Source organism: Coptis chinensis, chromosome 8 (genome assembly GCF_015680905.1).
Source record: "Coptis chinensis isolate HL-2020 chromosome 8, ASM1568090v1, whole genome shotgun sequence".
Classification (NCBI taxonomy): Eukaryota; Viridiplantae; Streptophyta; class Magnoliopsida; order Ranunculales; family Ranunculaceae; genus Coptis; species Coptis chinensis.
Genome location: NC_141463.1, coordinates 92274132 through 92295827, shown reverse-complemented (window position 1 = coordinate 92295827; position 21696 = coordinate 92274132). Strand labels below are relative to the sequence as shown.

Below are 21696 nucleotides of genomic sequence, written 5' to 3'. Positions count from 1 at the left end.
AGAGGTTCTTCGACGAACTAGGGCTAAAGCGAAACAGTTTGTAGTTCTATGTGACCGTCGAGCGCCATCCACTGAGCAAGAATCCGAAGTTTTCATTCTAGATCCAAGCACATACACGCATGCGTATCATTGGATTAGAGAAGTACTTGAGGACAAGCATTTGTGTATCGAGAAGATCCATACCGACAAGAACGGGGCCGGATATGATGACCAAAGTCTTACCGAAGGTAAGTTTGATGTTTGTTGTCTTATTCGGGAATGGCAAAGACACTCCTCCCCCGCTGATTTGGCAATTGATGGAGGTATCCCCTCACCGCTCGAGGGGAGATTGTTGAGTTATCCCTCACATGAGGAGAGAAACCGAGCCGAGAGAAACAAGCCAATCGGCGCATCGCGAAGTCGAGCCGCCAGATGAGGATATGGCCGCCGAAGTTCCAAGAATATAGGCGGCGACCGCCTTTCCAGTCTTCGACATCATCGCCAGAGTGAATATAATTTTGTGGGCCTTGCTACAAGATTCACAAATTTGGTTTTGGAGATAAAACCAAAAAATCAAGGTTTTGGAAAACCTAACCGCACAAGTCGAAGGATTGGAATCCGTGACTAAAACAAAGAGAGAGAACCTTTATGTAATACAACCCTTGTAAAGAGATAAAGAGTGATCTAGTAAGGTGAGAGGCGTAAGGAGATTGTAATCTTCCTTCCTACTTTATTAAGAACTCTTGTTTGTGGAGTAGGCATCATTGGCGAACCACTTAAATCTTTGTGTTGTGGTTTTGCTTTTACTGCTTTACATTATTATCCATTGTTAATAGTTGTTTAGCGAGTTTAAATGTTAGTATAGGTAGTTTGTGATATTTGAGATTTATCTAGAGTTGAAGTGTGTTCATACAAGTTATCTGTGTAGTGGGGGAACCGATTGATATTGGTGTAATCCCCAACACGTCTCACTCAGTAGACTAGATTTCAGTTCAATTAAATTATGGGGTTTAGAAATTGTATTTTTGACAAACATATTTATACTTTACATTAAGTGATCAGACAAAGACTTTTGAGCTACTCAAGTCTTTTGAAATATAAAACAAGAAATTTCAACACGAACTACTCATCTGTGGATCAGAAAATAAGAGGGATTGAATATCAACCAAGTAATAGTAATAAAAAAAATCTATTGTCAACATCATCGCGTCGGCCTTGCCTTACATTACTTACAATTCTGTCCACACGCTTGCTTGATTATTTCTACTTCCATTCTTTTATATAAATAAAGAGATCTAAATTAGCCTACTCGATAGTGGGGAGGGTTCCTTAAAACCTGGCTATTTATATAGTGTAGAGATTAGGCAAAGTAATGAAATGAAAAATATTCATCACTTGAAATTAAACAACCCTAACTAATCCATGTATTCCTTTCACGAAAATCTATCAACTATCTTAAGTTGCGTATTGCCCATACTCTTCCTTTATTTTCTTCTGTCATGGAAGAGAAGAAAAGGTGCTAAGCTCAGGTTCGCTCCTGAACCAGTTGGTGCATGGCCGCTCCTCGGTCACTTGCATATGTTAAGTGGACCTCAACTACTTCATATAACTTTGGGTTCCTTGGCTGACAAGTATGGACCAATTTTCGGTATTCGACTTGGTTTTAGAAAAGCTCTTGTGGTGAGTAACTGGGAGGTAGCCATGGAGTGTTTTACTACACATGACAGAGTCCTTGCCACTCGCCCAAGCTCCATTGCTGTGGAGATCATGGGCTATAACTATGCGATGTTTGGTCTGGGTCCTTACGGATCATATTGGCGCGAAGTACGCAAAATAGCAATAGTTGAGCTTCTTTCAGCCCATCGGCTTGAGTTGTTAAAACATGTTAGAATCTCAGAGATTAACACTTGTATTAAAGAATTGAACCAAGCATCGACCAAGAATAGTAACAACGGCAAAACACCACTTTTGACGGATATGCAAGGATGGTTCAGTGACTTGACATTGAATGTGACTGTGAGGATGGTTGCTGGAAAGCGATATTTCGGCACAAGGGCTGAGTTGGATGATGGTGATGAGGCAAAACAATTTCAGTGGGCGAATAAAGAAATGATCAGATTATTAGGGGTGTTTGTCGTGGCTGATGCACTTCCATTCCTCAGATGGTTGGACTTTCAAGGACATGAAAAAGCTATGAAGAGAGTTTTTGAAGTATTTGACAGTATAATGATGAGTTGGTTGAAGGAACATAAACAAGATAAGTTGAATCGTAAGACAAAGGTGGAGGGAGATTTCATGGATGTTATGTTGGCAATGCTTGAGGATCAAAAGTTATTTGGTCACGAGGCTGATGTTGTTAACAAGGCTACTTGTCTGGTAAGCTAATCGATATTGATATATCGGTAATCTGACCTTTTTGAATATTGTTTTATATTCTGTGAGTGAAATTCTGAATTGTCGTAATAGATCCATCACAGATATTTCGTTTCTTGGTATAATAAATCATAGATATATATTTAAATTTAATCCCATTTAATTTGATAATATGACAAATAATTTAAGTTCGTCAATTCTGATATTGCAGTCCACTTTTGAGGTCGTTGTAAATGTATTGTTTTTCTACTCACCAGTCTTTTTGTTTTTTTTTCGATAAGACTACTCACCCGGAGTCTCCCTTGTGATGCAGACTATGATCTTAGCTGCAGCAGATACCACTATGGGCACTCTAACATGGGCACTCTCTTTATTGCTTAACAATAGGCACGTTTTGAAGAAAGCCCAAGATGAGATTGATATCCAAGTGGGAAGAGATAAACGTGTTGAAGAATCGAACATAGAAAAACTTCTGTACCTGCAAGCCATTGTTAAGGAGACATTGCGCTTATACCCACCGGCGCCATTGTCTATACAACATGAGGCCATTGAGGATTGCACTATAGCCGGTTACCATGCTCCGGCTGGCACACAAGTAATTACAAATCTTTCCAAGATACAACGTGATCCACTTAAATGGGCCAAACCCTCTGAGTTTCGGCCAGAAAGGTTTCTGACAAGCCAAGCAAATATGGACGTTAGGGGTCACCATTTCGAACTCATTCCATTTGGGTCCGGTCGAAGATCATGCCCAGGGATCTCATTTGCTCTTCAACTGATGCACTTGACCCTTGCATCTTTGTTGCAAGGGTTCATATTTGAAACTCCATCTGGTGCGCCTGTAGACATGACTGAGGGTGTTGGGATAACTAATATGAAAGCCACTCCATTACAAGTTCTGATAACCCCAAGACTCCCTTCACATTTGTATTAATTTTTCTTTAAATGAACTTGCATATCATGTTCCGGATTTCCGATATGACAAAAAGAAATTCGTACTTCATATTGTTGATGAACATGTACATTATCTAGGAATAAGTTCGAGCTTATGGCCAGTTTGTTTATTTAGCACTTGTAAGTGCTTACTCTGATCAAAATAACAGAATAATTGGATACAACTTACAAGAAGATTTTTTCTCCCTCCAGAAAGCCAAAAGAACAACGGGACGGATAACACTACTAGTTGGACAGTGTACGAGTATACGATCAGGGGCAGTGGCAGAGCCAGGAATGTAAGTGAGGGTGAGCCACCTAGAAACCAAGCATGAAAAAAAAAATACACTAATTTTTTTTTTAACTTAAAATTCAAACCCGGTCACAAAACAAGTATATTTCGAACATAAAAAATCATATAAAATAATTGCAATAAATGCAATATAAAAAAAAATAAGAAAATAAAAAATAATTCAATCTAAACAAGTACTTATTCATAGTTGTCATCGGTGGCCTTCTTTTTTGTCATCCTTCTTCATCTTTTGGAAGCGTTGCGAGATCAACTCAGTATCAATGTTATCAAAAACTTCTTTTTTAATATATGTTATTAAACAATCATTCAACCATTCATCCGCCATCCGATTGTGCAGACGATTCTTTATAATATTCATAGCAGAAAATGCCCTCTCCACAGTAGCAGTAACAACAGGTAAAATCAACGTCAACTTAATAAACAAATACACAAGTGGATACACAATGTCTTTCTTCGTCTCAACCTTTTTTTAGCTAGGCTGCTAATTCTATTTATTTTACCAAACTTAGTATCGGAACGCACATCAGTAATATAATTCTCAAGCTGATATGCTAATTCCATCTGATCTATCTCTAAAAAATCATCGAGATAAAGTCGAGCAAAATGGATCAACTTTTGCTTATCGAAAGCAGCAAACGACTTACAAGGATCAAGACATGCTATGCAAAAAGTAATTATGTGTTTGCTTCATTAGACCTGTCATTTAACTCTTGAAGTTGCAAATCAATACGATGATAGAATAATCCAACACGATAGTAATGTAAATTAGTGCTTCCTTCCGCTCTTCGTTGAGACCTCCCTCGAGCCACATACCTCTCTTCCATATTTGGAACAACCACATCATGTTTGGCACATAGTGAAGAAACTTCAATCAGGAGACTATCCCACCCATCATCTCTCATCGTCTGTAAGTGTACCTTTGTTATTTTAATAAGAGTCATAGCATTGACAATGTCTTGGTCTTCACGCTGCAAAGCCATTGACAAATCATTGCTAATTCCTAATATTGCTTTTATCAAATGCAAATTTAAGATAAATTCAAAAGACTGCACTGAACTCAATAATCCGTAAGCCTCACCTCTTTATTCCGAGCTTGAACCATCTTCCGCTATATTATCAAGCACATAAAGTACTGAACCATAAATATACGTTTATCATGCCAAGAAGTGTATAATAGTGTGAGCCCCATCGAGTGCTATCAAATCGTTTAAGACCAGTCTCTTGATTTAACCCTTTGCCACTTGAAATTTCTCTGCTTTGTAAGGCTGCAACAACTCTAGCCTTCATTGCTTCGTGTAACATATCCCGTCGCTTACATGATGCTCCAATAGTATTTACCATATTAGAGAGAACACTAAAAAAATTAGTAATTGACTCATGGTTCTTTGCAACTGATACAAGGGCTAACTGAAGCTGATGAAACAATGAACAATGAATATAAAGTGCAGACTCATTCTCTTTCATTATAAGTGTTTTTAGGCCATTCAAATTACCATGCATATTGCTGGCCCCATCATACCCTTGTCCACGCAATCTAAATATGCTTAACCAATGCTTAGAGAACAACTCATCAATTGTCTTTTTAAGTGTTATTGCACTAGTTTCCTTAACATGCACAACTCCAAAAAATCTCTCAATCACGTAACCTTTCTTGTCGACATAACGCAAAACAATTGTCGTTTGCTTTTTAATTGATATATCACGTGCTTCATCGACTAAAATAACAAACAATGAATTTCCATAATCCTTTAAAATAGCATTTGTTGTTTCCACAACAGTTGCATTCACAATCTCTTTTTGTATATCAGGCGAGGTCAATTTTCGATTTTTAGAAGCATTATCAAGAACATTCTTAATGACTTCGTTATGATCTTTCAAAAATCGTATAAGTTCAAGAAAATTGCCTTTATTGATCGACTCCTCTGATACATCATGGCCACGGAAAGTTAAACCTTGTTTCAAAAGAAACCTAATACAATATGTTATTATAGTTAGATGTATTCGATAATCCCTTCGAACTTGGTCAGATTGTCTTTCAAGAAATGTTTCGATATGCTGCTCTTGATTTAGCAATGCCCGTGCTGCCCTGTAAGCAATATTATGAGCACTATTTGGTCCTCCAACATGCTATTTTAATTTGGTTTCCTTTCCCAATTAGTAAACCCCTTGTGAGGAAAAACATCTCCGCCTCCTTGTGCCCCCTGATCAGGTTTAAAGAGATAACAGTAGTGACAAAACGCGACATCTTTGTGAATACTATATTCCAACCAAATAAACTCTCCATACCACTCTTTTTGAAAGCGACGGTTCTTTTTGCCTATTGTTCTTCGAGGAAAAGTATGATTAGGCTGGCAAGGACCCCTAAGCAAATATGTTCTTCTCACTAAGTCATGATCATTAGGATGATAATCTGAAATCTTGTTCCTCAATCCAGGGTCTCTGGGAAGACTAGACAAGTCAAGTTCTTCACGATTTCCATGTTGAATCCGCTTTGACGTAGGTTGTTCAACATCACTATCCTCAATTTCTTAGTGATTTCGCTTTGAAGAAGATCCTATTTCAACACTAACAACATGATATGTGTTAAACGGGCAACGACTTTTCTTTGATCAAATACTTTAACAGAGCTATTTAAACAATTAAAATAAACCACCAATCAATTTAATTGAAATTGCACGAATTAAAATAAACCACTAATGATGTTCACAAAATAAAATAATAATCACAAACATATAAAAATCTAAATAATATGGTTTAGAAATCAGTATAAAAAGACGACAAAAAATTAAATAAGGATTACTTAGTTATCTCAACAAAACCGGTGGTTTAAAGTTGTTTGTTTGGGTAGAAGAGTAGAAGACTTAAATTTTAATATAGAGTAATAGAGAATTGAGGGGGTTTAATAGATACAAGATGGTTTCTTTATATATAGGTGGATAAATACGAGATAAACAGGAGTACAAGTACTATTGGATTTTCTATTTGCTTTTTTGGTATACGAAATAAACGAGTTAAATTTAAATTTGTATATCAAGTACATCACACATCACATGACATCAGCACATGCATCCCTTTTGTTTCGTTTCTAGCACATGCCACTTTTTTTTTTTTTTTTTTTTTTGCCTTTACCACTTGCGCCGTAGCTGATAGGCTTGATACTTTTGATAGCTACTTTTTTTTTGTTTGGTCAAGTTGAAGGTATGCTAGGGGTGTACCCAGGGCCCCTGGCTCCGCCACTGATGAGGGGTCAAGAAAAGTGCGCTCTATGTAGGATTGAAAGGAATGACGGGCGCAAAAAATGATAACCTTAGTACTACTAGTGCGCGCATCTTCTTCGAAAAGGGCAGTGGGGATTGACGATGATATGTCATACGATGAGGTGTCCAACACAAAACGTATCAGAACATCTTATCCCATTGACCTCAACAGTACAGCGCAAGCTTCTATTAGACAATTGTCCAGAAGTATAATGCAAAACAGGATTGACATTACAGAAGCTAATCAACTTCACATGGACAGGCCGGGAAAGCGAATGGATGTATCTCATATTGAACTAGTACCGCCATGGGCTTTGGGGGTTCCAACTGAAGGGTACTCCTTCCATGCCTGAATCCAATCAGTTTCAATTTCATAATTAATTGTAAACAATGGGGGTTGACGACGTACTATGATTGTTCATTGGCTTATCTATATGAGGTAATTGTAGTATATATGTTGAGGTATTCGATTACCATTCACTCAAATTATCAATTTTCTTCTTAAAACAAGATTCTTAATTTCTTTTTATTCTCTAAATCTTATATTAGAATATGTCATATATGTAAAGTCCCACGTTTCTATAAGTGTGGACGCCCATTTCTAATAGTTTCTATTCTCATGTTTTAAGTTAGTATAAATATGTAACTCTGGGTAGAGAACAATAACTCTCAATTACTCTAACCCTAATCAATCTCTCTCTCTCTCTCTCAATCAATCGAGGTAATCTCTCTGTCTCTTTATTGATCAAGGCGCGCACGCGCTCAAGATTATCTTCGTATAGGCGCCCTCTTCAATATTCAAAGTTCGTTTCTAGTGGAAGGCACGCACGCACTCAGTCTAAGCCTTCTGCTAGGCGTGCATGCCCTCATCTCTATATCTTACAATTGATAACATTATTCTCTATAGGCGCACCCGCGCCCACTTTACGCTATCTCAGAGCGCCCCCGCTCCCTGACCTCTAATAACCTAAGTTTGAGTTTTCTTTAGTTCAAAGTATTTGTTATATATTCCAAGTTGTTTGTTTGAAGTATTATAGGGGCACACGTCTTCTATCTCGCGTAGAATTATTCTTTTTATCTTCCTCTGTTCATCGCACTATTCACAGCAGTTTCTTCTCGTCTCAACTAATATGATTTTGTAGAATTCTTGATTATTGGTTGGTTGATAAGTTCTTTCGTTTGTTATAAAAAAATGTTTGATACTTTTTTGCCCCTAAAATATACTAATTATTAGAATGATATAAATGCCCACTATTATGTAATTTAAGATGCAAAATAAGAAATCGTCCAAATATCTTGTATTGATGGAGACAACTCAATCAAGAAATTGGCCCACGTCATCATTAATAAAATAAGTTTCATTTTTATAGTAAATTACACTTTAGCTCCTAAAATATAAAAAACTATTATAATTGTATTTAGGAGACTCTTTTGTAATTTAAGGCAAAGTGGTGCAAACGGATTTGCCACGCCCAAATGGCTCAAATCCCTACGCCGCATTATAGGGTAGAATAGATAGATGTGTTTTTTATTTGATTTTTGATTTTTGATTTCTGGCCAAATATATGTGTCCTTCCGAGGCTATGGGAAGTATTATGGATCAATTTCTCTTCTTTATAATCGTGTTTTCTTACATTGGAGAAACATCTACAAAAGTTTCACTGTAGTGAAGGTTTTTCTTCGTTAAGTGTAGAACTACAAAGGCTGTCTACAGTTTAGAGTTTAGTCAATTGGATCAAGTGAAGACTCTGTTATTTGTTGCTGAGTACGTTTGTTTCTTGCTGATTATGTTTGGTTCATTGTTTGAAATTGCGCTTTTACTAAGCAGTGTCTAAAAGTTGATGAACTTGTGATGACATTTCATAATAGTAATTGGGATAACATAGGTGGCCTGTATGTGCTTCCCCACCATGGACGAGTTCTTTGTGGCCCTTTGAGCTTCCCAGCTGAGAGGAGAAAAATGTGTCAGTGTGTTAAGTACTTATAGGTTGTGCAGGCGCACAGTTGCACTAAAACTTTGCTTACAAAAACTTTGCTTGAGCTCCTTTGTTTTCCATCTTGAGTTGCTCAAGCATGTCAGGATTTTCCATGTAGCACTTGGATCGAAGGTTTTTGAAATAACTAAATGTGCATGCTGCATCTTCAACTTCAATTTTTAGTCTCATGAGAGAGATGATTCGCTCGTCAGAGGTTTATTACATTGAGAGTAGTATGTGCAACTAAACATATTTTTTTTCTCCCGGGCGACTTGTTGTACCTGGGGTTAGGAATCAGAAAAGTGATAAGGACAGAACGAACAGAAACTACCAAGGTATGTTAAATACTGTCCTTAATGAAAGATTTTTCCCCTTTTAGATTGTGCAAAAAAGCTTTAGCAGACGACTCCCCTCACAGGATTCAATAGTAATAGCAGATTGATATGCACTCAAACAGACTACTCTTCTAGACCGGCAACACAACTCTCTCTAGCGGCTATAACAGAGAAAAGAAAAAACTCGGTTTAGGGTTTGTTAAGACTGTGTTTAGATATGGACATAAGTCCTATTTATATAGTATAGGGAACAAGTCGGTTTAGTTTCCAAAACAGTATAGGAAGACTAAAACGTGGTTGAGAAGCAAAAAACAGTTTAGGGAGTTGGCCAAACCCACTAACATATCACACACAAGAATTGAAGCCTGAGCCCGACCAATCCCATCACGACGCGATTTGGGTGGGTACACATGTGACTTTGTGTGCGGTCCGGCTACTCTTAATACAAAAACATTACTAAGAATAGTGTAGATATACTTACAAAGATAGTGATACCGTGTGACTATCACAAAAACACAAAATCAAGAGAAACACTCAATGATTTTCTTCTCCACTTTGCACACACACAAGCATTTTAAAATATAAAACAAGAAATTCCAACACGAACTACTCATCTGTGGATCAGAAGATAAGAGGATTGAATATCAACCAAGTAATAATAAAAAAAAAATCTAATGTCAACATCATCGCATCGGCCTTGCCTTACATTACTTACAATTCTTCTGGGTGTGACATCCTCTGATTTGTTTTTTGGTTGAAAGTCCAAGAGAAAGACGGGCGTATATCAATCATACAGCGGATTGACCATGCCACCAAAAGTCACAACAACAACGACCATGCCACCAAAAGTCAAAAACTCACCAATCTTGCCACAACTACAAGAGTGAACCTTATCACATATATTCCTCTTCAACGAGTTACAAATTAAAAGATAATTTTTCAGTTCGTAGTACGACAAAAGACACTAACAGGTTCAAGGTCTGTCCACACGCTTGCTTGACTATTTCTACTTCCATTCTTTTATATAAATTAGGCAAAGTAATGAAATGAAAAATATTCATCACTTGAAATTAAACAACTAATCCATGTATTCCTTCAACGAAAATCTATCAACTATCTTAATCTTGCGTATTGCCCATACTCTTCCTTTATTTTCTTCTGTCATGGAAGAGAAGAAAAGGTGCCAACCCAAGGTTCGCTCCTGAACCAGTTGGTGCATGGCCGCTCCTCGGTCACTTGCATATGTTAAGTGGACCTCAACTACTTCATATAACTTTGGGTTCCTTGGCTGACAAGTATGGACCAATTTTCGGTATTCGACTTGGTTTTAGAAAAGCCCTTGTGGTGAGTAACTGGGAGGTAGCCAGGGAGTGCTTTACTACACATGACAGAGTCCTTGCCACTCGCCCAACCTCCATTGCTGTGGAGATCATGGGCTATAACTATGCGATGTTTGGTCTGGGTCCTTACGGATCATATTGGCGCGAAGTACGCAAAATAGCAATAGTTGAGCTACTTTCAGCCCATCGGCTTCAGTTGTTAAAACATGTTAGAATCTCAGAGATTAACACTTGTATTAAAGAATTGAACCAAGCATCGACGACGAATAGTAACAACGGCAAATCACCACTTTTGACGGATATGCAAGGATGGTTCAGTGACTTGACACTGAATGTGACTGTGAGGATGGTTGCTGGAAAGCGATACTTCGGCACAAGGGCTGAGTTGGATGATGGTGATGAGGCAAAACAATTTCAGTGGGCGAATAGAGAAATGGTCAGATTATTAGGGGTGTTTGTCGTGGCTGATGCACTTCCATTCCTCAGATGGTTGGACTTTCAAGGACATGAAAAAGCTATGAAGAGAGTTTTTGAAGTATTTGACAGTATAATGACGAGTTGGTTGAAGGAACATAAACAAGATAAGTTGAATCGTGAGACAAAGGTGGAGGGAGATTTCATGGATGTTATGTTGGCAATGCTTGAGGATCAAAAGCTATTTGGTCACGAGGCTGATGTTGTTAACAAGGCTACTTGTCTGGTAAGCTAATCGATATTGATATATCGGTAATCTGACCTTTTTGAATATTGTTTTATATTCTGTGAGTGAAATTCTGAATTGTCGTAATAGATCGATGACAGATATTTCGTCTCTTGGTATAATAAATCATAGATATATATTTAAATTTAATCCCATTTAATTTGATAGTATGACAAATAATTTAAGTACGTCAATTCTGATATTGCAGTTCCACTTTTGAGGTCGTTATAAATGAACTTCAACGAGGAAACTAGACTCAGGCTGTCTTGTTTTTCTACTCACCAGTCTTTTTGTTTTTTTTAGATAAGACTACTCACCGGAGTCTCCCTTGTGATGCAGGCTATGATCTTAGCTGCAACGGATACCACTATGGGCACTCTAACATGGGCACTCTCTTTATTGCTTAACAATAGGCACGTTTTGAAGAAGGCCCAAGATGAGATTGATATCCAAGTTGGAAGAGATAAACGTGTTGAAGAATCGAACATAGAAAAACTTCTGTACCTGCAAGCCATTGTTAAGGAGACATTGCGCTTATACCCACCGGCGCCATTGTCCATACAACATGAGGCCATTGAGGATTGCACTATAGCCGGTTACCATGTTCCGGCTGGCACGCAGGTAGTTACAAATCTTTCCAAGATCCAACGAGATCCACTTATATGGCCCAACCCCTCTGAGTTTCGGCCAGAAAGGTTTCTGACAAGCCAAGCAAATATGGACGTTAGGGGTCACCATTTCGAACTCATTCCATTTGGGTCCGGTCGAAGATCATGCCCAGGGATCTCATTTGCTCTTCAACTGATGCACTTGACCCTTGCATCTTTGTTGCAAGGGTTCATATTTAAAACTCCATCTGGTGCGCCTGTAGACATGACTGAGGGTGTTGGGATAACTAATATGAAAGCCACTCCATTACAAGTTCTGATAACCCCAAGACTCCCTTCACATTTGTATTAATTTTTCTTTAAATGAACATGCAAATCATGTTCGAATTTCCGATATGACAAAAAGAAATTCGTACTTCATATTGTTGATGAACATCTACGACTATATTATGCAGCCTTGGTGATATATATAAATAGGATTTAAAAATGATTATCTAGGAATAAGTTCGAGCTTATAGCCAGTTTGTTTATTTAGCACTTACAAGTGCTTACTCTGATCAAAATAACAGAATAATCGGATACAACTTGCAAGAAGATTTTTTTCTCCCTCCATAAAGCCAAAAGAACAACGGGACGGATAACAGTACTAGTTGGACAGCATACGACTATACGATGAGGGGTCAAGAAAAGTGCGCTCTATGTAGGATTGAAAGGAATGACGGGCGCAAAAAATGATAACCCTAGTACTACTAGTGCGCGCGTCTTCTTCGGAAAAAGGGCTGTGGAGATTGACGATGATATGTCATTCGATGAGGCGTCGAACACAAAACGTATCAGAACATCTTATCCGGCCCGTACAAGAAAGCAGGTTTTTCCCACGGATTTAGACCGTCGCAGTGGGATATTGGTAAAACCTATTAGGCAAAAGGTCATCTTTCCTACGGTTTTGGTCCGTGGAAAATAATATTTTTGCTACAGTTCTAAACCGCGACAGAGTGATTAGTTTATTTTTTTTTTAAATATTTATATTTTCATTCTTGGGTCAGTTTACCTGCAATCAACAGACCTACCAATCACCTAGCAAAAATCCCATAACCATCCTACACCTCAAAATCACTATTTTCATTCCAAAAAATTGGGTATAGATACACAGTCGCAAATTTCTTAAGTTAAGAAGAAATAACAAAAAAAAAAATCGTTTTTCCTCCATAAAAACTGAAATTTGACATCTGTCTCAAATTTCAGACTGAATTTTATAATTTTAACCTCTTTTATTAGTCCAAACTAAAGAAGCAACTACAAACAAAAAAAAAACTACGAACTAAATCAGTTACCAAAAGAGTAGTGGATTAATCAAAATAACTAAAATTCATCCGAAATTTACAAAATTCTAATTAAAATTTAGATGAATTTCTGGAGAGACCAAAACAATGTGGAAAACATCAACTTAAAAAACGGAAAAAAAATTATGTTGATTACAACTAATTTCAATACATCTTTAGCAATTTAAAATACATCTATGATAATTTTGAATAACATGTTTAAGCTTTGTTTGATGTAATTCAAATTGTGAAATTGTAAAGGGACAAATGATTTTTTTTTTATAAGACAATTGTATTATTTGATTGCAGTACATCTTAGAGCAATACACACGCACCCTTGCCTAATGAGTGGCCTCGATTGACGCCAAGATCCCTACAAAACCAAGCATGATGATTTTCGTATTATTTATTTGTGGAAGAAATTGGCAGTTACAAATGAAAGGGTAAAAAAGAGAAATAAAAAGTTTTAAAAACAGTTAATAAACCAAAAAAATGACGTGTTGTTAAAATTAGAGTAGAATCAAAAGATAATATTTGTCTTTCTCTAGACAAAAAGCAAGCTAAAGAAAGTATCTGGAGCCCAATTTCTAATTTTTATTCATCCTGAAAGATAGAATTCCAAGTGCACATACAAAATAAACATAACATAAGAAAAAAAAAACACAACTTATAAAAGGAAAAGATAAGTCATTCAATTGAAACAATAAAAATATAAATTGCGTTGGACTCTAAAATAAGAATATAGACTTGAACACGCCCATCTTCATCATCCGGCCTTCACGATACAAGTCTAACCCTTCACACACTTCATGCTTCCCATCATCAGTTTCATACCAATATAGATTGCAAAGGCAATGTGTATCCCATGCGACAAAGACCACTAGATACACCATAAGAGTTTCAAGATAATAATGCTCTGTTGCTTTGAAATTGCATACCTTAACCTCCTCGCAAAGCTTCTTTTCCCAAGCATATAATCTTCCAAGAGTCAGAGAATGGCTTCCTAAATCCCTTCCTCCATAATCGGCAAACAGATCATTCTTGATCATGAATTCTGTCCATGTAGAAGAACTTTTTGAACTGGATGCGAGGAAACTCTTACGGGAAAAAAAGTGAGATGAAATTGACCGATGTCATGTGATAAATTGTATTAGTTTAGTTGAGTTTTCTGCAATCACGGGTAGAGAATATTATATCGGTTTTTCATTAAAATCATGGTTGTGTATATTCCCTCAGGCTACTTTCAAGCCAAAACTAAATAACCATTAAGTTTCAAGAGCACAAAATCTAAATAACAAGGACACTCAATTCTAGGGGGAGTCTACACTAAGTTCATGCACATAACAGGGTCCAAATATACATGTCAACAGCCTGACACTTCATTTCTTATTTTTGCTTCTCGCTTGCATTGCTTAAAAAGTCAAATACTTCACTAATCCGATTGTCAACCATGCATGTTTATAAAGATTTTGTCACGACGAGGAACATAATCATAAAGGAGGGAGCTGAAAACTCACCAGAGATCCACAATGAAACTGCAAGAAGCATTGTACCCACCATCACCCATTCATTCTTTGTCACAGGACCCATCTGCTCTAGTTTCAAAGCTGCTACAACAGGGGCATTTAGAGTTTCTTCAGTTTCAGGTGCAAAAATCTTATATAGGATATATGGAGTAGCTAAAAGAGAAACAATACAATTCAAAGAACCAATACTACAACAAGCTTGTAGAAATGGGCACCTCAACATAATTGTGCATGCTTATATGATACTCATATTTCTTCTTCATTATTATTTTTTTTTCACTTCTACGGTTGCTCTGTTATCAGGATTACCACATATGGTTAACACACATGATTCAGGCATTCGTTCATATTATAAGGTACAGTAGCTATTCATACACTTTGAGCATTATTCGTGAATAAAAGAAGAATTAATCAGCCATGAATACATTTTGACAAGTAACCAAGTTATAAATTGGACAACTTCAATACACATCTTACAATATACTTTACGCTTGAATGAGTGAACTAGATAGTAATTAGCAATTCTCATTCTAAATGCATTTAACTTTAATAACTTCAACAAATGCATTTTCATACTCTCTACAGTCTATGTTAAGCAACTAGCAAGTGGTCATTGTTTATAAAACGGCACATTATAAGATATTTTATATTTATATAAAGCTGAAAGAGCATATGATAATCAGTAAACTACAAATTTAAAAAACCAGAGTCCAAGCAAAATCACCTGCATTCTAAATTACCACTTCTTTGGAGAGCTAACAACACCAGTCACTTGAACTGTTCCAGTACTACTAGCAATCCTAAAAACATTCAATTTCGGTTATGAACTCCTCAGAACCAAATCAGAACTGCCACCTTCCATGTTACTACTTGCTGCAACAACCTGATTACCCAATTCACCATTAGAAATCACAACATCAACGAAATGTAAAATGCAACAAAGATGTAAATAAGCAAGAATGAACAAATACAAAAAATCAAAAAGGAACAAAGCAACCAAAAGTTCTTACCTTCAAATTGGAAATGAATGCAAGATATCCCCAACTAGCTAGTACACTTTTACCTAGAAGAATCTCAATTCGGGAAAGAGAAACATATTGGAATGGATTTTTTGCTTCAATAGCAAAATCTCAAGCTTTTAATTCATTTCCAATTCAGTAAATCCTATAAAATTTAAAATTCAAAAATTAGTTCTCCCAATTTTTTCAAATAAACCCCTAAAAAGAAAAATCGGTGTTTTTTATGCTTTACTTGTCTTGTTGAGATGAGAGAGAAAAAAAAACGAAAAAAAATGTAAGTTGTTCCAATTCTATTTACTTATACTTATGTATATTTAAATTTGATCTATTTATTTTAGTGGAATAATTCCCAACGTCACTTAGATCGAAGGCTTTTGAAATCACTAAATGTGCACGGTTGCTTCTTCCGCATAAATTTTTAAAAGTATCATGATCAGAGGGATGATACGCTCGCTCGTCAGTGGCATGTTACGTGGAGGGTATGTACGTAGTAATGTAGTATGTGCAGCAAAACACAGATACGTTCCCTTGAAGACCTGCAATATGCTCGTCTGTGAGTCAGAAGATAATATTGGATTGAATATCAACCAAGTGCTATAATTTTGTTTTCTTCTTAGTTAAGAGACAATCTCAGTTGAGAGCGGTTTCTCAAGCAATATTATAATATAAGGTTCCGTCTTGATCAAAGCAAGTTGTTGGTGAACAAAGTCAGCAGCCAAAGCAGTGGCGTTAGAGAAAAGCAGGACTAGGAGTGATAGAGTCAACATCACCGCATCGACCCTATCTCACATACATCTTACAATTATAGCTGTAAGATTTTCTTTTTTGTGGTTGAAAATTCGAGAAGCATACGTATATCAATCATTCAGCTGGTTTTATTGACTGTTTTTTTGCTAGATTATATTTAACAAATTGGACACGAATTAATTAAGACCCACAATATATGGAAGAACACACCAACAAATAATTTTGGGACAAAGAACGAAAAATGACTAAAAAGGGTACCATACTTTATTGGTTTTTGACAATATGGGACCATAATGTCTAATTTTTGTAATGTAGGAACTAATTACCTATTCCGTCAAATTTCTCACACGCCATTTCCTAATTTGTATTAATTGTCAATTTTTTTTCTTCTCAAAATAAAAGCCATGCTGATGTGGTGTAAGTATATCGCCAACAATGTCATATTTCTCATTTGGATCTGTTCAACTTTATAGTGCCGAATATAAATATTTCAAACATGTCACCAACAATAGCATACTCCAACATATAACATATATCAAAGTTATATATAACTGGTGGGTGCAAATACAATACTTGATTAAACAAAAGGCAAAACCCAAAAAAACACACGAATGCGTTGCAGTTCAACACTGTAAACAATATTTAGAACCAAAACGAAAACCATATCAAAAGATAAAAGCATGGAATTCACTTGGTTCGAGTACTAGAATCGTCGATATACCAAACTTCAACAAAAACAACTTTGTCTCGCACTCCACCATTTAGGGGTTCCAATTTTGGGACTCCAAGTTAAGTTTATTTTTTTTGGAATAACTTAGCTAAGTTTTTTTTTTTCAATCACTGAAACTCTAATTTGGGGAAGACTCTTTGTTATCACGTGAGAAAATGTGTGCGTGTGTTTTGTAAGCCACGTACTTAAAGTTACACCACATCAGCATGCCTTTTATTTTGAGAAGAAAAAAAATTGAAAATTAATACGAATTAGGAAACGGTGTGTTGTGAGAAGTTTGACGAATAGGTAATTAGTTCCTACATTGCACAAAATCAAAAAGTTTGGTCCCCCCACATTGTCAAAAAATCTAAAGTTTGATATCTTTTGTTGTCGTTGTGGCCGGCAAGAACAAGCATAGTTAACTTTAGCGTATCAAAGAGTTACAAATTAGAAGAGAAGGTTTCAAGTTCGTAGTATGAAGACAAAAACACTCACGGCCTCACGGGTTCAAGTCCGTCCAGAAGTGTGCTTGACTATTTCTACTTTAATTCTTTTATAAATTAGTGAAAAAAATTCATCACTTGAAACAACTAATCCATGTATTCCTTTTACCAAAATCTAGCAACTATCTTTAGTTGTGTCTTGCCAATACCCTTCCCTTTATTTTCTTCTGTCATGGAAGAGAAGAACAAGCGCCAAGTCCAGTTTCGCTCCTGAACCAGGTGGTGCATGGCCGCTCCTCGGTCACTTGCATATGTTAAATGGACCTCAACTACCTCATATAACTTTGGGCTCCATGGCTGACAAGTATGGACCAATTTTCGGTATTCGACTTGGTTTTAGAAAAGCTCTTGTGGTGAGTAACTGGGAGGTAGCCAAGGAGTGTTTTATTACTAATGACAGGGTCCTTGCCACTCGCCCAAGCTCCCTTGCTGTGGAGATCATGGGCTATAATTATGGGATGTTTGGTCTGGGTCCTTACGGATCATATTGGCGTGAAGTACGCAAAATAGCAATAGTTGAGCTTCTTTCAGTCCGTCGGCTTGAGTTGTTAAAACATGTTAGAATCTCGGAGATTAACACTTGTATTAAAGAATTGCACCAAACGTGGACGACGAATAGTAACAACGGCAAAACACCACTTTTGATGGATATGAAAGGATGGTTCGGTGACTTGACACTGAATGTGACTGTGAGGATGGTTGCTGGAAAGCGATACTTCGGCACTAGTGCTGAGTTGGATGATGGTGAGGCAGGACAGTTACAATGGGCAACTAAAGAGATGTTCAGATTATTAGGGGTGTTTGTGGTGGCTGATGCACTTCCATTCCTCAGATGGTTGGACTTTCAAGGACATGAAAAAGCTATGAGAAGAGTTTTTGAAGTAATGGACAGTGTAATGGGGAGATGGTTGAAGGAACATAAACAAGATAAGTTGAACCGTAAGACAAAGGCGGAGGGAGACTTCATGGATGTGATGTTGGCAGTGCTTGACGATGAAAATCTATTTGGTCACGAGGCTGATGTTGTTAACAAGGCTACTTGTCTGGTAAGCTAATCGTTATACTTGCCCACAATTAAAGACTAATAATATTGATAGATTGGTAATCTGACATTTTTGAATACTGCTATAATAGGTGAGTTAAATTCTGATTTGTTGTGATAGATCCGGCCATCATAGATATTTAGTTTCTTGGTATTACAAATCATAGATATTTACGCCCATTTTGATAGTATGCAAAATTATTGAAGTACGCCCATTCTGATATTTTAGTCCTTTTTTGAGTCGTTGTAAATGAACTTCTATGAGGAAACTAGACTCGTGTCTTGTTTTTCTACTCACCACTCTCCCTTGTGAAACAGACTATGATCGTGGCTGCAACGGATACCACTATGGTCACTCTAACATGGGCACTCTCCTTATTGCTTAACAATAAGCACGTTTTGAAGAAGGCACAAGATGAGATTGATGTTCAAGTGGGGAAAGATAAACGTGTTGAAGAACAGGATATAGAAAAACTTGTGTACCTCCAAGCCATTGTTAAGGAGACATTGCGCTTATACCCACCGGCGCCATTGTCTATACAACATGAGGCCATAGAGGATTGCACTATAGCCGGTTACCATGTTCCGGCTGGCACACAAGTAATTACAAATCTTTCCAAGATACAACGTGATCCACTTAAATGGGCCAAACCTTCTGAGTTTCGGCCAGAAAGGTTTCTGACAGAAAGGTTTCCGACAAATATGGACGTTAGGGGTAATCATTTCGAACTCATTCCATTTGGGTCTGGTCGAAGATCATGCCCAGGTATCTCATTTGCTCTTCAAGTTATCCACTTGACCCTTGCATCTTTGTTGCAAGGATTCATATTTGAAACTCCATCTGGTGCACCTGTGGACATGACTGAGGGTGCTGGGATAACCAATATGAAAGCCACTCCATTACAAGTTGTAATCACCCCAAGACTATCTTCTCATTTGTATTAATTTTGCTTTAAATGAACCTGGGGATCATGTGCCGAATTTCCGATACTACACAAGAAGTTCATTAACGGAACATTCATACTTTTGTGATATTGTTGATTCTAGGAATAAGCATGGCCTACAGTACGTGCAGCTTTGTGATGGGATATGAGAATATATCGGATATATCCATTATTTTGGAACCATTCCAAACTATTTAAAATATCTATCGAGGTCAAAAAATGGTCTTATATATAAAAATATCGGATATATTGATTATATCGGCGTATATAAAGTTTTATATCCTATATCGGAAAAAAAAAGGTTCTATATTCGTATTGTCGGAAATATTGATTTTTATATCGGATATATCGGCGATATTTTGGTCCATGCTTATAATTGGTTGCTAGTTATAAGTTTGTGTAAGTCAGGTTTTGCTACATACTTTTGTTTTTACACAAGCAGGGATATTATTAATAATAATCAAAGAATTGAATGTTGCAACCAGACTACCAGAGTGATTGTATTACCTAAATTTACACCATCTAAACTCACTTGTATTCTCCCTTCTTTCTCTCTCTTCTCTTCTCTCCTCTCCTTTTTTCTTTTTTTCCTCCCCTTTTTCTCTAACCTCCCACCCCTCTTTATAACTTCTCTCTTTCTTTTGGCTCGTTGATCTCCATTTCATCCAGCGTTCCCTGCCTCTCCACGTGCCGCCTCGGTCTCATCTGCCTTTAGGGTTTCGCGAACTGATATACTACAACATGTTCTCTCTTTACTATTTTTGAATGGGATTGACCTGATTTTATGTTTGATTGGAAGTGGCTGCACTCTTCTTGGGATAAGAGTTGCCTACGTATCAAGTTTCTCGGGGTCAACTTGAATTAATCCTTACGTAGTTCATCTATCTATATTTATAGATGTTTGAGCTGACTTTCCTTATTTACTTTAGGCCGTTTATCAGGTGTAGATCCACCTTGTATGCTATCTTCATGATTCGCCATTACTCCTGATGTTACAAAGTAAATGACTCCTTGATTGGTGTGTTGACTGAGCTCCAGGATTGCGTTAGATGATTTGCTACCATATATGGCTGTAACTGTCATTTGGGACGACTTGAGTTTGGGTCGTTCAGACGTGCTGCTTACATGGTACGAGCTGATGGAGATACGACTTGGGTTGATGACACGTGTGCTGAAGTGATATGAATGTAGAACGGAGGGTACTTACACAACCCCATTTGTTTTATTTTTCTTCGCTTTGATAGTTATGATGTGAAAGGAAAAAGATAAAACGAAGCATTTGTATACGTGTCTGACAGCTGGTTTGTTTAAGGGTTTGGAAAATGTGCGGGAACAGTTGGACTTTGAACCATGGGCCCAAATCACGACGATTTTGTGGGTGAGTTATGATTGTGTTAGCTTGGGAAACTGAATCGTTTTGTTTGTTTTTGAGGTTTGTGTGTTTGAAAGGTTTTGTGTGGGTTGGCTTTTCATTTCCATGTTATCATCAGAAGCAAAGAAAGAAAATGGAGAGAAAGAAACAAAAGCAAAGAGAAAAGAAAAACGCCAAGCTCACGTCTTTCTAATTTTAGATGCGTTCTTTGATAAAAAGTTTGATCTTTTATTTTATTTTTGCACTCGAAATGTCTGTTACCAGTGATAGTTTAAGTGGTGAAGTTGAGATAGATGAGTGGAGAGAGAGAACAGTAAGTGATGACGAAGTTGAAGATAGGGCTTGTAGTGGCGATGAGGCTTCATCGTCTTCGTCGTTGGAGACGATGGCTGAGGATGTGAGGGGGCCTAGGTTGGAGGATTATTATGATGTTTAAAGGGGGGGAGTTTGGTTGGGTGGAGGCCGACCTGGCCATGTACGACCTGAGTGGGGAGAGGAATTTGTATAGTACTGACTACGTCCCTTGGGGTGGGGGAGTAGTGGTTTGTTATGGGCAGTTGAAGGCTAGGATGAGGTTGCCGTTTTCCTGTCTTACTGTGGAGATAATGAATTTTTTGGGAAAAGCTCCTTGCCAGTTCGTAGGCAATAGTTAGAGGATTTTCCATGTGTTGGATTTGTTGAATGAGAGGGGCTAT

At 37.2% G+C, this 21696-nt stretch overlaps 4 protein-coding genes and 2 long non-coding RNA genes across 8 annotated transcripts; 3 read left to right on the top strand and 3 right to left on the bottom strand.

Annotated features, from left to right (window-relative positions):
- Positions 1-1157: 1157 nt before the first annotated feature.
- Positions 1158-3480, top strand: LOC147484420 (cytochrome P450 CYP82D47-like). The gene is made up of 2 exons (XM_086577825.1): positions 1158-2355; positions 2666-3480. Exons 1-2 carry the CDS (start codon positions 1402-1404, stop codon positions 3284-3286), a joined length of 1575 nt encoding a protein of 524 aa, XP_086433951.1. The 5' UTR covers positions 1158-1401; the 3' UTR covers positions 3287-3480.
- On the bottom strand, positions 3444-5843 carry LOC147484419 (uncharacterized). Its single transcript, XM_086579746.1, has 5 exons — positions 5762-5843; positions 4748-5313; positions 4677-4706; positions 4412-4566; positions 3444-3603 (listed from the first exon to the last, which is right to left on the bottom strand). The coding sequence occupies exons 1-5, from the start codon at positions 5841-5843 to the stop codon at positions 3444-3446; spliced, it is 993 nt and encodes a 330-aa protein (XP_086435872.1).
- A 2480-nt stretch (positions 5844-8323) lies between these two features.
- LOC147484418 (uncharacterized) lies at positions 8324-9620 on the bottom strand. Its single transcript, XR_015204862.1, has 2 exons — positions 8881-9620; positions 8324-8801 (listed from the first exon to the last, which is right to left on the bottom strand). It is a non-coding gene; the product is annotated as an uncharacterized LOC147484418 (long non-coding RNA).
- Positions 9621-9769: 149 nt separating this feature from the next.
- On the top strand, positions 9770-12301 carry LOC147484417 (strychnine-10-hydroxylase-like). 2 transcript variants are annotated; one of them, XM_086577827.1, is made up of 2 exons: positions 9770-11206; positions 11546-12301. In XM_086577827.1, the coding sequence occupies exons 1-2, from the start codon at positions 10409-10411 to the stop codon at positions 12164-12166; spliced, it is 1419 nt and encodes a 472-aa protein (XP_086433953.1). In that variant the 5' UTR covers positions 9770-10408; the 3' UTR covers positions 12167-12301. The 2 variants fall into 2 exon arrangements, with proteins under 2 accessions (XP_086433953.1, XP_086433952.1); XM_086577826.1 differs by having other exon boundaries at positions 11510-12301.
- Positions 12302-13710: 1409 nt separating this feature from the next.
- On the bottom strand, positions 13711-16279 carry LOC147484416 (uncharacterized). 2 transcript variants are annotated; one of them, XR_015204861.1, is made up of 4 exons: positions 15673-16279; positions 15387-15545; positions 14654-14743; positions 13711-14190 (listed from the first exon to the last, which is right to left on the bottom strand). It is a non-coding gene; the product is annotated as an uncharacterized LOC147484416 (long non-coding RNA). The 2 variants fall into 2 exon arrangements; XR_015204860.1 differs by having other exon boundaries at positions 14654-14746; positions 15673-16277.
- A 1444-nt stretch (positions 16280-17723) lies between these two features.
- Positions 17724-19666, top strand: LOC147484415 (cytochrome P450 CYP82D47-like). Its single transcript, XM_086576446.1, has 2 exons — positions 17724-18689; positions 19004-19666. The coding sequence occupies exons 1-2, from the start codon at positions 17895-17897 to the stop codon at positions 19628-19630; spliced, it is 1422 nt and encodes a 473-aa protein (XP_086432572.1). The 5' UTR covers positions 17724-17894; the 3' UTR covers positions 19631-19666.
- Positions 19667-21696: the final 2030 nt, after the last annotated feature.

What these genes read in the sequence shown, in the direction of transcription:
- LOC147484420 (XM_086577825.1), top strand. Translation starts at nt 1,402, where the DNA reads ATGTATTCCTTTCACGAAAATCTATCAACTATCTTAAGTTGCGTATTG. An exon ending in TTAACAAGGCTACTTGTCTG is followed by an intron (nt 2,356 to 2,665) that starts GTAAGCTAATCG and finishes CTTGTGATGCAG; the next exon opens with ACTATGATCTTAGCTGCAGC.
- LOC147484419 (XM_086579746.1), bottom strand. Translation starts at nt 5,843, where the DNA reads ATGTCGCGTTTTGTCACTACTGTTATCTCTTTAAACCTGATCAGGGGG. An exon ending in CACTTCTTGGCATGATAAAC is followed by an intron (nt 4,707 to 4,747) that starts GTATATTTATGG and finishes TTGATAATATAG; the next exon opens with CGGAAGATGGTTCAAGCTCG. An exon ending in GTTCCAAATATGGAAGAGAG is followed by an intron (nt 3,604 to 4,411) that starts GTATGTGGCTCG and finishes CTTGGTTTCTAG; the next exon opens with GTGGCTCACCCTCACTTACA.
- LOC147484417 (XM_086577826.1), top strand. Translation starts at nt 10,409, where the DNA reads ATGTTAAGTGGACCTCAACTACTTCATATAACTTTGGGTTCCTTGGCT. An exon ending in TTAACAAGGCTACTTGTCTG is followed by an intron (nt 11,207 to 11,509) that starts GTAAGCTAATCG and finishes TGTTTTTTTTAG; the next exon opens with ATAAGACTACTCACCGGAGT.
- LOC147484415 (XM_086576446.1), top strand. Translation starts at nt 17,895, where the DNA reads ATGTTAAATGGACCTCAACTACCTCATATAACTTTGGGCTCCATGGCT. An exon ending in TTAACAAGGCTACTTGTCTG is followed by an intron (nt 18,690 to 19,003) that starts GTAAGCTAATCG and finishes CTTGTGAAACAG; the next exon opens with ACTATGATCGTGGCTGCAAC.